The sequence below is a fragment of the Mauremys reevesii genome, linkage group 17, assembly GCF_016161935.1.
Source record: "Mauremys reevesii isolate NIE-2019 linkage group 17, ASM1616193v1, whole genome shotgun sequence".
Taxonomy (NCBI): Eukaryota; Metazoa; Chordata; order Testudines; family Geoemydidae; genus Mauremys; species Mauremys reevesii.
In genome coordinates this window covers 3014246-3029517 of record NC_052639.1, presented here as the reverse complement: position 1 = coordinate 3029517, position 15272 = coordinate 3014246, and the positions used below count along the sequence as shown (strand labels likewise).

The 15272-nt window shown below is 48.8% G+C and overlaps 1 protein-coding gene across 2 annotated transcripts in view; it reads right to left on the bottom strand.

The window, feature by feature from the left end:
• Nucleotides 1-1125: 1125 nt before the first annotated feature.
• Nucleotides 1126-15272, bottom strand: part of WNT3 (Wnt family member 3) — a 76759-nt gene continuing 62612 nt past the window's right edge. For both annotated transcript variants that reach the window (XM_039504216.1, XM_039504217.1), the window contains exons 3-4: nt 3865-4130; nt 1126-1605 (exon numbers count right to left, since the gene is read on the bottom strand). In XM_039504216.1, coding sequence (XP_039360150.1) covers nt 1126-1605; nt 3865-4130 — 746 coding nt within the window. The remainder of the gene's footprint in view (nt 1606-3864; nt 4131-15272) is intronic.

Sequence of the window (15272 nt, the reverse complement as noted above, 5' to 3'; positions counted from 1 at the left end):
ATATAATATATAATCTGAGTTAACTCAAAGATATATACATTGTATAATAAATAATGCTTATAAAAAGAGAATTTTCCGAATATAAAATTTAAAAAATCAACAACCTCTACAACTTTGTACAAACTTTGGATACAGCAGGTTGATGGGAAGGATTTTCCAGTCAGTGCTAGAATACTGGGCTGCAGGGGAAATAATTACAAGGCAATAAACGTGCTATTTATTTATTAAATACCTTTTTATCTTGATTTAAAAAGCAAGGGATTTTGTTTCAAGTCAGGTACTTGAAGTATTAGGAACGTCCCTACAAGTGGCGGTGCGGGATAGGGAGCGGCGAGGCTCGGTGTGGTAAGGGGAAGCCAGCCGGTGTTCGCATACACTAGCAGTGGAGACAGGAATGGCATCGGGGCTGTGGTAGTGGCCAGCTGGAGAAGCAGCTGCTAGGGAAATAGCTGGAGAACCCACTAGACCAAGCAAGAGCTACAGGTGAGCTGGGGAAGCAGTGAGGAAACCATTGCTGGCCATGCTTGGTTCTGAGAGTGGCAGAAGGGTTGGAGTTCCTTAACGGGGAAAGGAGGAAGTCTACATTTTCCTACGTTTCACACTGTTAAATCCATTTCTGCTTAAACCCGGTGTTAAAAGTTAAACCAAGCTGCTGTGCCTAGGCACCTCTGTCTTGACCTGAAACACCCCATGAGTTCCCAGTTGTGAGTCCGTTACACACCTCTTCCAATACATCTCAGTCCTGACCTGTGTCACACACACACCCCAGCTTGCCAGAGCAGATTGCCTGTCATGTTGAGGCTTGTCAAACAGAATGGAACTACCAAAAAATCAGTAGATATGTGACCTAAAGTGAATATGGAATGTCTGAGCCATTGAGTTGCCGGAGAGACATCGGTTAGGTTTGGAGAGCCCACGGCTGAGTCTCCCGTACAGAAGCTAGACTTCAGCTTGCTCTCAGTTTGGCTGTGGTATTCATGAAAGGGACACTTGCCTCGATATACATCATGGCACAGTTTATCAGGTGCATTGTGGTCTTCGGCGCCATCCTGTGACACGAGGCCGCCGCGTGAGGAATGATGCTCCCAGGTTCAATGGGCTCTGGCCTAACATCCCCTACGTTAGTTACTTGCAGGTGTGGACATCGTAGATGCGGATGCACTCCTGGCAGCTCACGTAGCAGCACCAGTGGAAGATGCAGTGGCACTTCTCTTTCCGCTTCTCAGTCCTGGTGTTGTGGCCACGCCCACAGCACAGCAAGTCGCATCCGTCGATCCCGTGGGAGGTGACGTTGCATGTTCTGTCCCTGGTCCCGAAGGAGCCGGTCTCTGGGTTGGGCTCGCAGAAATTGGGGGAATTCTCATAGTATACCAGGTCTCGCTCGGTTGGGGGTTTGAAGAGGGCATACTTGGCCCGTAGGGTTTCCACCCAGCCCCGGGACTCACGGTGCTTCTCCACCACCATCTCAGAGGCGCTGTCGTACTTGTCCTTCAGGTAGTCACCAATTGCCCGAAAATCTGGCTGTGCCCACCAGCAGGTCTTCACCTCACAACTTCCTGAGAGGCCATGACACTTACACTTCAGGTGCATGTGATCCAGGATCGTCTGTCCAGAAGACAAGAAGGAGATAGTCAGCCTGGAAGTCCTAGCCCCACCTGCTTGGTTTCAAATTGCTCTTTTGAGGTTGCACGGATTTAGCCCAACTCTGATCTGAGCCTGGGCTGAAGCCTGCCCACGTCTGATTTCTAAATGCCCTCTGCAATATTGGCTATGGACCCATCGCTGCACAATGGCTGCATCAAGGAGCAAGCGTTTGGAGTTCAGGGAGGCAGGAAACATGAATTCCAATCACAGCTTTGCAATAGGAACATGAGACTTGGGTCATCAAGTCCAGTTCCCTGCTATTACAGGCAACGCCATCATATAATCTGGTTCATAAATGTATCAAAATCCATCCTAAAGCCAGGTAGGTCTCTTGCCCCCACTACTTGTTAGGTGGCTGTTCCAGAGCCTCACTGCTCTGTGAGCCCAACAGACCTGCTGTGTGTCCTCAGACAAGTCATGTGTGCCAAAACTCTCCAGCTGACCCCAATTTGGGCTGCCTATCTTGAGATCGCTCAGGACCTGCTTTCCAGAAGCCTCAAGCACCAGCACCTCTCCTTGACTTCAACTGGAGTTGCAGGTACTCAACCTCTGAAAATTGGGACCTACTTGAAAGATGTTGCATAAGCCTCTTTGTTTCCTCAGCCATAAGGTGCAGGTAACATCAGCCTCCAATTCTGAGCTGTGTAAAACGCAGTCTTTAAAGCCCAGGATTAAATCCTGCTGTCACAAAATCTTGGTTTAGATTTATCTGGACTATCCTAGACCAGCCAGCTTTGCTTTTGACATTTGAAGGCTGAAGGAACAAAAATATTTTCTATCGGAGAAGCAGACGTAACCACATTAAATATCTGGCCAAATCTGAATATTCAAGACCCTGTACGTCAGCGATGTTTGGCAGAATAGAGAGTGTTAAATGATGATTCCTGAGTGCCTCTCTGCTGGCTAAAAATCCAACCCCGCCTAGAGAGAAAGTGGCACAATTCTAATCTGCACTTATCTGGGGCCTTCCATCTAAGTGCTTTACAAACGCTCAGGGATTGAGACTCATGCTCCTCCTATTAACCTGCTAATACAGTTGGGGAAACTGAGGCACAGAGCAGTTAATCAACTCGCTCAATGCCAAGTAGTGAGTCTCTGGGAGAGCTGGGAATAGAATAGTCCTGATTCCGTGTGCCACATCTTAACTAACACGACAATCCTTCGTTCTTGTGCACTCAGTCTGTCAGCCTGGCACAGAAAGGGATGGGGACTTGTCATTCTAAGGATTGGTCTCTGCAAGAAACTTTCACTGGGCAAGACCAACTGCAAAGAAATCACCTCAGTGTGAAGCAGAAAATCCCTGGCTATCTGTTAAAATCACCAGGCCTTTGAGTTGGGGATGTATTGCCAGTTTCTGGAGAGTAAAAGATTTGAGAGTAGAAGAGACGTGTTAAAGAGAACCCAGCGTTGCCATGTGCAGGTGCTGTTACAGCCTGCAGGGGGAGTAACTCCTTCACTTTGTGTGTTTAATGGTTTAGATGGTACAGCTGGGCAAAAACCCCAACCCAACCCATCATAAATAACCTCTCTGAGTAATGCTGCTTGTTTGAAAATGGCCTGTGAAGAGAATGCAGTTACAATACTCACAAAATTCCCATGTAGCTCAGGACATGCTTTGCCCCAGACCTGGAGGAAAGGAGAGGGCTCCAGTGACCAGCACCGAAGACTGTATCTTAATTTGGATTTCTCCTGCAAGCGAAGAGCTGCAAACCCTGGCTAGCTTTCCCCTCCCGCTCCCTACGCCACAACACCCTGCCAATGGGGAGTGTGCAAAGTACATGAGCTGGAGATCACCGTGCTCCACATGTTAGTCTTTCAGTTGCTACCTTAGAAGTTAATAATGTCCCTTGCGTCTTATCTGCTAATGTGGCCAACACTGACTTACTGGAAGGCTGCTATCCTAGGGGCATGGGTGCATCAGTGGGGCAGGGCATGGGGGTTGGGTGGCTAGCTGTGCCAAGTGCGTTACCCCCCTGGGTTTAATCTGCCCCAGCCTGAATGAAGAGCCGTTGGGTCAGTAGCTGGAGATGCTCGGCTGGTACGCTAGGGCTGCATGCATGGCTGTACGTGCAGCCAGGGCCTGATCCACCTTCCATTAAAATCAATCGGAGTCTTTCCATTGACTTGGTGGGAGTAGAATCAGGCCATCTGCATAGGCCAGGGAACTACAGTACGGGCAGGTTTTGTGGCAGAGACGGGTGGGGTGGGGACGGCACTCACCGTTCTGCCTGCTTCATTATTGTGTCTGTTCATGGCTGATCGGGCATCCGGACGGTTCTCTCGGGCATCTGCAAACTCCCGGGAAACCAGAACGCCAAAGTCAGCATCCTCACTGCAGCCCCCCCATTTCCAGCCATCACCTGGGGGTCCCTTGTGGTGCGAGTCGCAGCCGCAGATGGTGGAGGTGCCCTCAGCACAGGAGCGGGTGACAGCGAAGGCCACGCCGGCCGAAGCAATGGCGTGGACAAAGGCGGACTCTCGCGTAGCTGTGAAGAGACAGGATTTCTGTTTGCCAGAAGCTGGGAATGGGTGACAGGGATGATTCCCTGTTCTGTTCATTCTCTCTGGGGCACCTGGCGTTGGGCACTGTCGGCAGACAGGACACTGCGCTAGATGGACCTATGGTCTGACCCAATCTGGCCGTTCTTATGTTCTTGTCCATGGGATTATGTGCTAGGTTAACGTTTAGCCGCTTCCCTTCCCCAAGTACCCACCAACTTCTGTGAATCTTTTCTAAAAGGTTATTTATTAATTTTTCGAAAAAAATAAAAAAAATCCGAAAACCGAGGAGTTCCCTAATGAACAAGAGCTCGAGCCAGGGCGTAGCCGGGGCAAGGGGGATATTGTGTTGGAGTCGGGCGGTTCTAGTCCCTCTGTGTATGGCATTGGTGAGACTGATACTGGAACCCTGTCTAGTTGTGGTGTCCACACTTCAAAAAGATAAAAGTCTGAACCCTTTCCAGTTTGACAAGAGCTACATGAGTGATTCATGGGCTGGGACAGGTGCCTTTCAGGGAGACACTAAAGACCCCCGGCCTCTTGAATTAAGCCAAGAAAAGGTTAAAAGTTGCCTTTACCATGGTCTATGTATATATGTAAACAGGCAAACGCTGTCTGATGATAGGGGACTATCAAGATCTAATGGCTGGAAGCTGAATCTAAACATCCAGACTAGAAATAAAGTTCCATTTTGTTAACGGTGAGAGTGATTAATCATTGAAACAGCTTCCCTAGGGTGCAGTGGATTCTCCATCTCCTACAGTCTTTAAACCCAGCCTGCTTGTCTTTCAAAAGGACACACTCTAACTCAGCCAGATGTTCCAGGCTCCATGCAGGAGTCACTCAGTGAAATTCTCTGGCTGGGGTGATGCAGAAAGTGAGACTAGATGATCAGAGGTGGGTTGATTCCAAGGCCATAAGGGCCCATTGTGCTCATCCAGTCTGACCTCCTGCACAGGCCGGAGAACTGCTCCCAAATAATCCCTAGAGCAGATCGGTTAGAAAAACAGCCAGTCTGGATTTAAAAATGGTCAAGATGGAGAATGGTCCTTTCCAGCCTTAAAATCTCTGAATCAGAGAGAGAGAGTATGGCTGAGGGGCTTCCTGGCAGAACAGCTCCTCACCAGACAGTCCCTCCTTGTGTTTGATTCAAATCTCAAACCTCACAGTCAGGGAAATGAATCTCTGCAACAAAGGAGAAAAAGGGGAAACCTCTTCCCTGAATCAGAGCAAGGGAGAAACCGGAGGACCTGGAAAATAAACCAAAGAGACGCAATCTTCATATTCTGGGCATTCCACGAGGTTTCAAAAGTAGAACTACCCTGGCTTTGCATCCATGAATGCTCCCAGAGGCTGAGTGCAAAGAGTGGAACAAGGCAGGAAAAACCAACCTCTGTCCCCCCTAGAAAGGATCAGTGGAAAGAAAAGGTCAATTGGCAGCACTCTGGACAGACAGAGAATGGTGATGAGGCAGTGATGGCTGCAGGGACCAGCACACAGGCTGGGAAGTCAGGCCCGGCTGCTTCCACCCACCTTTGGCAAGTCCCCTCTCTGGCTCATCTTTCCCCAGTGTAGCAGGTACAGAGGGGGGAGCCGGTTCTCAGATCATTGCTGAGCTGTTCCTATTCATTCCCCGAAACTCAGCAACAGCACAGGAGCCTTTTCACTCCCAGCTCCAGCAAGTCACCATTCTTCACCCTGCTGCAGTTCTAAGCGACCGGCGTGCTGCTTTGCCGTGTGCTGCACCTTTAACCTGCTGAGGCTCTGCTGCCTGCTCTGTTCTTTGCAGGTTGGTAGGAGGTGCTCTCAAGCCCATGGAGATTTTACTTTTTGGGTTTATTTTGATTTCATTCTAAACTAAAAGTAATTCAGGCTGAAAGTCTGTTTTCTTGTGTCTAACTCAGCGAGCTCTGCAGAGTACTGAAAATACATGGGGTCATCTTTCACTAGTGCACAATCAAGCCCTTTAAAGAGAAACCAAAGCCTGCTGCCTTCAGACTGGATGGGAACATGCCATTTGCTTCTGTAATTATAGCGGTGTCGTGCACAGACAGTAATTTGTGAATCACCAAGTTTATTAGAAACAAAATTCACTTGGGTAAGTTGTGCTCGGGCACATGGAGGGAACTTAGAGACGAGCTGGAGGGCTTGATTCCTGGGGGAAGAGGAAAAACCTTGGTGTCTCCGGCTGAGCTAGGAGATTGAGGGGGCCAGGCTAAGCCCTGGTCTACACTACGAGTTTAGGTCAAATTTAGCAGTGTTAGATCGATTTAACCCTGCACCCGTCCACATGATGAAGCCATTTTTGTCAACTTAAAGGGCTCTTAAAATCGATTTCTGTACTCCTCCCCGATGAGGGGATTAGCGCTGAAATCGACCCTGCTGGGTAGAATTTGGGGTAGTGTGGATGCAATTTGACAGTATTGGCCTCCGGGAGCTATCCCAGAGTGCTCCATTGTGACTGCTCTGGGCAGGACTCTCAACTCAGATGCACTGGCCAGGTAGACAAGAAAAGCCCGTGAACTTTTGAATTTAATTTCCTGTTTGGCCAGCGGAGCGAGCTGATTAGCACAGGTGACCATGCAGTCCCAGAATCGCAAAAGAGCTCCAGCATGGACCGAATGGGAGGTACTGCATCTGATCGCTGTATGGGAAGATGAATCTGTGCTATCTGAACTCCGTTCCAAAAGATGAAATGCTGGAATATTTGAAAAAATCTCCAAGGGCATGAAGGGCAGAGGTTATAACAGGGACCCACAGCAGTGCCGCGTGAAGCCTACCAAAGAACCAGAGAGGCAAACGGCTGCTCCAGGTCAGAGCCCCAGACTTGCTGCTTCTATGGAGAGCTGCATGCCATTCTACGGGGTGCCCCTACAACTACCCCACCCCTATGGTTCCCTCTTTCCCCACCCCTCCTGGGCTACCTTGGCAGTTATCCCCCCATTTGTGTGACGAATTAATAAGGAATGCATGAATTTGAAACAACAATGACTTTATTGCCTCTGTAAGCAGAGATCAAAGGGGGGAGGGGAGGGCAGTTGGCTTACAGGGAAGTAGAGTGAACCAAGGAGCTGGGTTTTCATCAAGGAGAAACAAACAGAACTTTCACACCGTAGCCTGGCAAGTCATGAAACTGGTTTTCAAAGCTTCTCTGATGCACAGCGCGCCCTGCTGTGCTCTTCTAACCGCCCTGGCGTCTGGTTGCGCATAATCAGTGGCCAGGTGATTTGCCTCAACCTCCCACCCCGCCATAAACGTCTCCCTCTTACTCTCTCAGAGATTGTGGAGCACACAGCAAGCAGTAAGAAAGATGGGAATATTGGTTTCGCTGAGGTCTAACCGAGTCAGTAAACTGCGCCAGCGAGCTTTTAAACGTCCAAAGGCACATTCTGCCACCATTCTGCATTTGCTCAGCCTATAACTGAACTGCTCCTTACTACTGCCCAGGCTTCATGAGCCATGCGAGCAAGGGGTAGGCTGGGGTAGGCGCGACCGTGGGGTGCTGCCGGCTGGGAGAGCAGCCTGAGGCAGAAGCCTCCAGCTCGCATGATATTCCAGGCAGGACTGAATCTCCATTAGATGAAACTTAAAGAAGAGAATGACCTGGAGTCACTCCCATTTATGTCCAGGCACCCCCAACCGACCTCACTGAGGCCAGCCAGGAGCACCCATGTCTGCCCAGGCGCCCCCGACCAACCTAACCGAGGTCGGCCAGGAGCACCCATGGGACGACGACGGCTGGCAGTCGTATTGTACTGTCTGCCATCCGCAAGGCAAGGCAAGGGGATGGGATGCTGTTGTATAGCACTGCAGTATTGCGTCTGCCAGCAGCACCCAGGAGACCAGGGCCGGCGCTTCCACTAGGCGACCCTAGGTGGTCCCCTAGGGTGGCAGGATTTGAGGGGCGGCATTTTGCCGTCCTCAGCGGAAATTTGGCGGTGGGGGGTCCTTCCGCTCTGGGTCTTCAGCGGAAATTCGTCGGTGGGTCCTTCACTCACTCCGGGACCCGCCGCCAAAGTGCCCCGAAGACGCGGAGCGGAAGGACCCCCCGCCGCCGAATGCTCAGAGGAGGAGCACTGCCACCTAGGGCAGCAAAAACCCTGGCGCCGCTACTGCAGGAGACATATGGTGACAGTGAGCTGAGCGGGCTCCATGCTTGTTGTGGTCTGTCGGTTGCACGAGTAACCCAGGAAAAAAGGCGAGAAATGATTTTTTGCCATTGCTTTCATGGAGGTAGGGGGGCCTGACAACATGTACCCAGAACCACCTGTGACAATGTTTTTGCCCCATCAGACATTGGGATCTCAACCCAGAATTCCAATGGGCGGTGGAGACTGTGGGAACTGTGGGATAGCTACCATGGTGCAATGCTCCGAAAGTCGACGCTAGCCTCAGTACTGTGGACCCACACTGCCGACTTAATGCGCTTAGTGGGGACACACACAATCGACTGTATCAAATCGATTTCTAAAAAACCGACTTCTATTAAATTGACCTAATTTCGTAGTGTAGACATACCCTAAACGTCTGCAAGAATGGAGAGGAATTAGTCATGGCACAGCAAGGAGGGATGGGTTAAACCAAGGGAGAATATAGGTACAATGAGTCTGCTAAGGAGGGACCTACCATTCCCATCAACGCACTTGGGGGTAGGGGAGAGACATGGAGGCACATTCCCATCCCGGCTAAGGGAGCAAAAAGTCTGTGGAAGGCCTTGATGCAAAAAGAAACTTTGCAGTCGGGGACGTGGTGGTGGCTTGGAAGCCAGGAACAGCAGGGAGGCAAAGCGCTCGATACCCATCAGGGAGATGTCACGTGTGCAGAGCAGGCTGCAGCAGGAGCTGGGGAACCACGTAGGGAGCAGGCTGTGACTGATGGACACTGCAGCCAGGAGCAGGTTGGGGCAGGACTTGTGGGGAAGCAACAGAGCTTGGGCAGGGAGCCAGTGCAGAGAGGCCCCAGCGAGATACACTACTGACCGATCCTGGCCTGGACCCCTGCCTACGCCTAGAGCAGTGGAGTGCAGAGGGCAGCCCAGGCATTACACCAGGAGAGCTCTAGCCCTCTGCTGGGCCTCTCCCCAGATGTCCAAGTAGGAATTGTTCTTTTGACTTTGAGCTGTAACTATTTAGGCCACTGTGCACAGAGGATTTCACAATCTGTCCCTTTCTTGCCAGCCTTCATTTGGTCAAGTGTCTGAGCGGTTACTGGGACCCACGAGGGTTCGCACCTATGGGGCCTAGCAATTGCAGTGCTTGTAGCACTTGCCACCAACCTGTGGTACATCTGGCCACGCTACTGGCACCTTAGGGACTTGGTGTCCGCCAGCCTTGAGCACCCCTAATAACGACAAAGGTGCTAGCAGTGGAGTCCCAAGGAGAATGGCCCGCAGTGCGAAGGACAAAAAGGAACCATTTTAAAAATATATTAGGTACAAAAGGAATCCTAACCGTGATATTGGCTCATTATTAGATGGAAATGGTAGAATTGTCAGTTGTAATGCAGAAAAGGCAGAATGGTCAGTAAATATTTGTGTTATATTTTTGGAGGTGGGGGGCGATGATGAGGCATATTAGATGATGAGAGGGATGAAACACTTTCCATTGCAATAGTATCTCAGGCGGATGTTGAACAGAAGCTACTAAAGTTAGACATTTTTAAATCAGCGGGTCTAGATAACATGAAACCAAGAGTTTTAAAAGAGCTGACTGAGGAGCTCGCTGGACCATTAATGTTGATTTTTGATGTCTTGAAACAGTGGGGAGCTTCCAGAAGACTGGAAGAAAGCTAAGAATGCACCAATATTTTAAAAGGTGAAACCTGATGACATGGGGTAATTATAGGCTTGTCATTCTCACACCTATCCCAAGTAAGGTAATGGAGTGGGTGATATGGGACTTGATTAATAAAGAAGTAAAGGAGAATAGTATAATTAAAGACAATTAACATGGGTTTATGGAAAATAGATTCTGTCAAACTAATTTGATATAGTTTCTGATGAAATTACAAGTTTTGTTGATAAAGGTAATAGTGTTGATACAACAAAATTAGACTCATGTAAGATGTTTCACTTGGTACCACACAATATTTTGATTAAAAAAAATAGAATACAAAATTAACATAGCACATATTAAATGAATTATAAACTGGTTAACTGAAGGGTCTCAAAGTGTAATTGGAAACAGAGAATCATCTTCCAGCAGGTGTGTTTCTAGTGGGGGTCCCACGGGGATGGATTCTTTGGCCCTTTGCTATTTAACATTTTTATCCATGACCTGGAAGAAAACAAAATCACCACTGATGAGGTTTGCAGAGAACACAAAAACTGGGGAAGTGGTAAATACTGAAGAGGACAGGTCACTGATTCAGAGGGGTCTGGAACATTTCATAAGCTTGGGCATAAGCAAAAAATATGCATTTGAATATTGCTAAAAGTACACCTCTAGGAACAAAGAGTGTTGGCCATACCTACGGGATGGGGGACGCTATCCTGGGAAGCAGCGACTCTGAAAAAGATTTGGGGGTTTTAGTGGCCAATTACATTTTGAGACCTATCAGTTAGCCAGTGAAGCTGTTGCCGGCTGTTGGATGTATATGTGGGAATTCTGAGGGCTAGAGAGGTTATTTTGCCTCTATTTGGCTCTGTTGATGGCTGCTGGGGTACTGGGTCCAGTTCTGGTGTCCACAGTTCAAGATGGATGTTGATAAATTGGAGCGGGTTCAGAGAAGAGCCCCAAGAATTATTAAAGCCTCTAATGATCAGGAGTGCACACTTTAGCTCAGCAAAGAGAAGGTTAAGAGGTGACTTGATCCCAGTCTATAAGTATCTACATGGGGAACAAAGATTTCACAATGGGCTTTTCAAAGCAGCAGAGGAAGGTCGAACACGACCCAGTTGCTGGAAGCTGAAGCTAGACAAACGCAAACTGGAAATGTGTAAATTTTTAAGGATAATTAACCATTAACTTACCAAGGATTGTGGTAGAGGCTCCATCCCTGGCGATTCTGAAATCAGTATTGGATTTGTTTTAAAAGACTGTAGTTCAAATAGGAATAATTTGGGGGGAGTTCTATGGCCTGTGCTATACAGGCGTTCAGATGAGATGATCACACTGGTCCCTTCTGGCCTTGGAATCTATGAATTTGGTTGGCAAGGAGTTAAGAGGCAGTTGCCATGGGTACGAGATCTACTTCGTGAGTGGAAATGAAGAATCCTGATGCCTGAAATGTTCCCCTGGGCCCCAAGAGTGGAAGGTCAGAGCGGGTGGGAGATGCGGTGGCCCAACTTCTTACCCAGAGCTTATACTGGGGACGGTCAGGGCTGGGCCAGCTGGCTCAACCATTCTGGACAAGCTGCTCGAATAACCAGCTGGGAAGAGGTTTCCAAGCTGGATTTTCTTGGCCTGCTGCTCCAAATGAGCAGCCTTCAGTACGAGACAAGAAAAAGGGGGAATCTGTCACCAATTTTGGCTGTTTCCTCCGGCACCTGGCCACCAAGGCGCTCCTGGACTATGACAACCAAATGCAGGATTTACTGGCCAGGGACCAACTTGTGACATGCAGCAGGGGGAGAAATCCGGATAGTCCTTTGTAAGGAGAAACCGAATGGGCTGGAAGAGGCCCTCGGGAGTGCTGTGGAGCTGGAACTAGCCATAGAGGCTGCAGAAGAGCAGGGCCGAGCCCCTAGGCACAGGTGTGCAAGGCTGCACTAGAAGACACTCCAGCTAGAGGAAAGACACAGGACTCAGCCCTCCAAGAACTAAGTGAGGGCAGGAGAGCGAAGCAGCGTGAAAGGGAGCCCTGTAACCCAGCAAGAACCAATGGGGGGTGAAGGGAGAGAGAGAGGGACGCAGGAAGCAACTGAACTTTGAAAGACCCTGAAAGTACCCATAGGAGGTACTGGGCAGATCTAGGATGCTGGAAGTTGGAACCACAGGCACGTCCTGTGGGAATACCCACAGCAGGGTAAGGCCTGGAGCCAAGGGCCAGGCCTCATCTGCAGACCTGTAGGGTCACAGTGAGAGACAACAGCTGCCAGTGAGATCAGGTCCAAAAGCTACATCACTAGTGAGATCAGTGGACACCCACTTACAATTCTGGTAGGCTCCAGAGACAGGTTTCCATTGCATACTCACAATCATGACAAAGAGCCACCCAAGGAAACCGAGAAAGTTAAGACCTTTCAGTGTGGTACTCCAGGTTGCAAATCAAGCTCAGTTTAAGATCATGGGAATAAGGCAAACAGCTGTCACTCTACTGGCTGGCAAAGGCCTGTTGGTTCTGCATGCTAGACCCGGCCAGTGACTACGGGCAAGTAGAGGTGCACCAAGATGAGCGACAGAAAACGGCCAGCACCACCAACCAGGGCCTCTTTGAGTTTGGCCTCTGCCTTTTGGCCTCTGTATTGTGCCTGGGCTGTTCCAAAGGCTGATGGATGTCATGCAGGGAGACTGCAGGGCGTGTCCGGCCTAGTGTAACTTGAATGTTGTCACTGTGAGGTGGCTTGAGGAGCATCTGCAGAAGCTGGGAGCTGTGCTGGAGAGGCTACGTGAAGCCAGCTTAAAAGTGAAACCAGCAAAATGCATCTTTTCTGTGATAAAGCCGATTACTGGAGGCATGTGATCTCAAAGAATGGCAGAGCGAAAGACCTGAAAAAGGGAGACGCCGTCTTATCCTAGCCAGTGCCACGTTCTGTCACTGAGGTGCAGAGTTTCATTGGCTTGGCTTTATACTACCGGGGCAGATGTTTGAGTGGACTACCCCATACCAAGAAGCCATTCTGGAACTAAAGTGGAGGCTCATGTCTTCAGCAATACTGGCCTACCCAGATGCCCCGCTACGGCTTGTCCTAGACACCCATGCCACTGAAGCTAGCATTGGCGCTGTTGTGGCTCAACCATATGGAGACCAGGAAGGAGTAACATTGTGTGCATCAGCAGGACCCTGAACAAGGACGAACAGATACTCCACAACTGTGAACTGCTGGCACCAACCATTTCCAGCACTTCCCCCCGGGGAAAGCTCTTAAATCCGAATCCCCCTCACACAAGAGATTCGATCGTTTCCATGACCCCCAAGGACAATTGGCCCAATAGTGCGAGCTCAGTACCAGCACTGTCCATGGAAACAGCACACGAATGCTGACGCCCTGGCCAAGAGACCCAGCCTGGGCAGGGCCAGCCACGTAGTCAGGGTGGAGAAATGAAAACCTGCCAGCCTAGCAGCAGCCGTGACACCAGCAGGAAGGGTCACTGCAGTGGGGTGGAGGCTCCAGTGCAGAGCCACAGTGATGAAGGAAGGACAAGCCACAGACCCCGGAGTGTCCCAGCGAAGGTGCTGGAAGGAAGCACGGCTGTTGGCTCTGACAGAAGAGGCACTGGCAGGCCCAGCTGTACATACATGCAGGGAAGCCTGGCCTGACTTGCACCTAGTGCAGGGGCAGGCAACCTATGGCACACGTGCCGAAGGCGGCACGCGAGCTGATTTTCAGTGGCACTCACACTGCCCGGGTCCTGGCCACCGATCCGGGGGGCTCTGCATTTTAATTTAATTTTAAATGACGCTTCTTAAACATTTTTAAAACCTTATTTACTTTACATACAACAATAGTTTAGTTACATGTTATAGACTTAGAGAGAGAGACCTTCTAAGAAGATTAAAATGTATCACTGGCACGCAAAACCTTAAATCAGAGTGAATAAATGAAGACTCGGCACAGCACTTCTGAAAGGTTGACGACCCCGACCTAGAGCAAGGCTACTGGTTAGGCATGATGGGAAGTGGAGAACATAAAAAGACTTCCTTTAAAAAGTGGAAGTCAAATCCTAGTGAGGCAAATAGAAAGGAGCACAAACACTGCCAACTTAAGTGCAAGAGTGTAATAAGAAAAGCCAAAGAGGAGTTTGAAGAACGGCTAGCCAAAAACTCCAAAGGTAATAACAAAATGTTTTTTAAGTACATCAGAAGCAGGAAGCCTGCTAAACAACCAGTGGGGCCCCCTGACGATGAAAATACAAAAGGAGCGCTTAAAGACGATAAAGTCATTGCGGAGAAACTAAATGGATTCTTTGCTTCAGTCTTCACGGCTGAGGATGTTAGGGAGATTCCCAAACCTGAGCTGGCTTTTGTAGGTGACAAATCTGAGGAACTGTCACAGATTGAAGTATCACTAGAGGAGGTTTTGGAATTAATTGATAAACTCAACATTAACAAGTCACCGGGACCAGATGGCATTCACCCAAGAGTTCTGAAAGAACTCAAATGTGAAGTTGCGGAACTATTAACTAAGGTTTGTAACCTGTCCTTTAAATCTGCTTCGGTACCCAATGACTGGAAGTTAGCTAATGTAACGCCAATATTTAAAAAGGGCTCTAGGGGTGATCCCGGCAATTACAGACCGGTAAGTCTAACGTCGGTACCGGGCAAATTAGTTGAAACAATAGTAAAGTATAAAATTGTCAGACACATAGAAAAACATAAACTCTTGAGCAATAGTCAACATGGTTTCTGTAAAGGAAAATCGTGTCTTACTAATCTATTAGAGTTCTTTGAAGGGGTCAACAAACATGTGGACAAGGGGGATCCGGTGGACATAGTGTACTTAGATTTCCAGAAAGCCTTTGACAAGGTCCCTCACCAAAGGCTCTTACGTAAATTAAGCTGTCATGGGATAAAAGGAAAGGTCCTTTCATGGATTGAGAACTGGTTAAAGGACAGGGAACAAAGGGTAGGAATTAATGGTAAATTCTCAGAATGGAGAGGGGTAACTAGTGGTGTTCCCCAAGGGTCAGTCCTGGGACCAATCCTATTCAATTTATTCATAAATGATCTGGAGAAAGGGGTAAACAGTGAGGTGGCAAAGTTTGCAGATGATACTAAACTACTCAAGATAGTTAAGACCAAAGCAGATTGTGAAGAACTTCAAAAAGATCTCACAAAACTAAGTGATTGGGCAACAAAATGGCAAATGAAATTTAATGTGGATAAATGTAAAGTAATGCACATTGGAAAGAATAACCCCAACTATACATACAACATGATGGGGGCAAATTTAGCTACAACGAGTCAGGAAAAAGATCTTGGAGTTATCGTGGATAGTTCTCTGAAGATGTCCACGCAGTGTGCAGAGG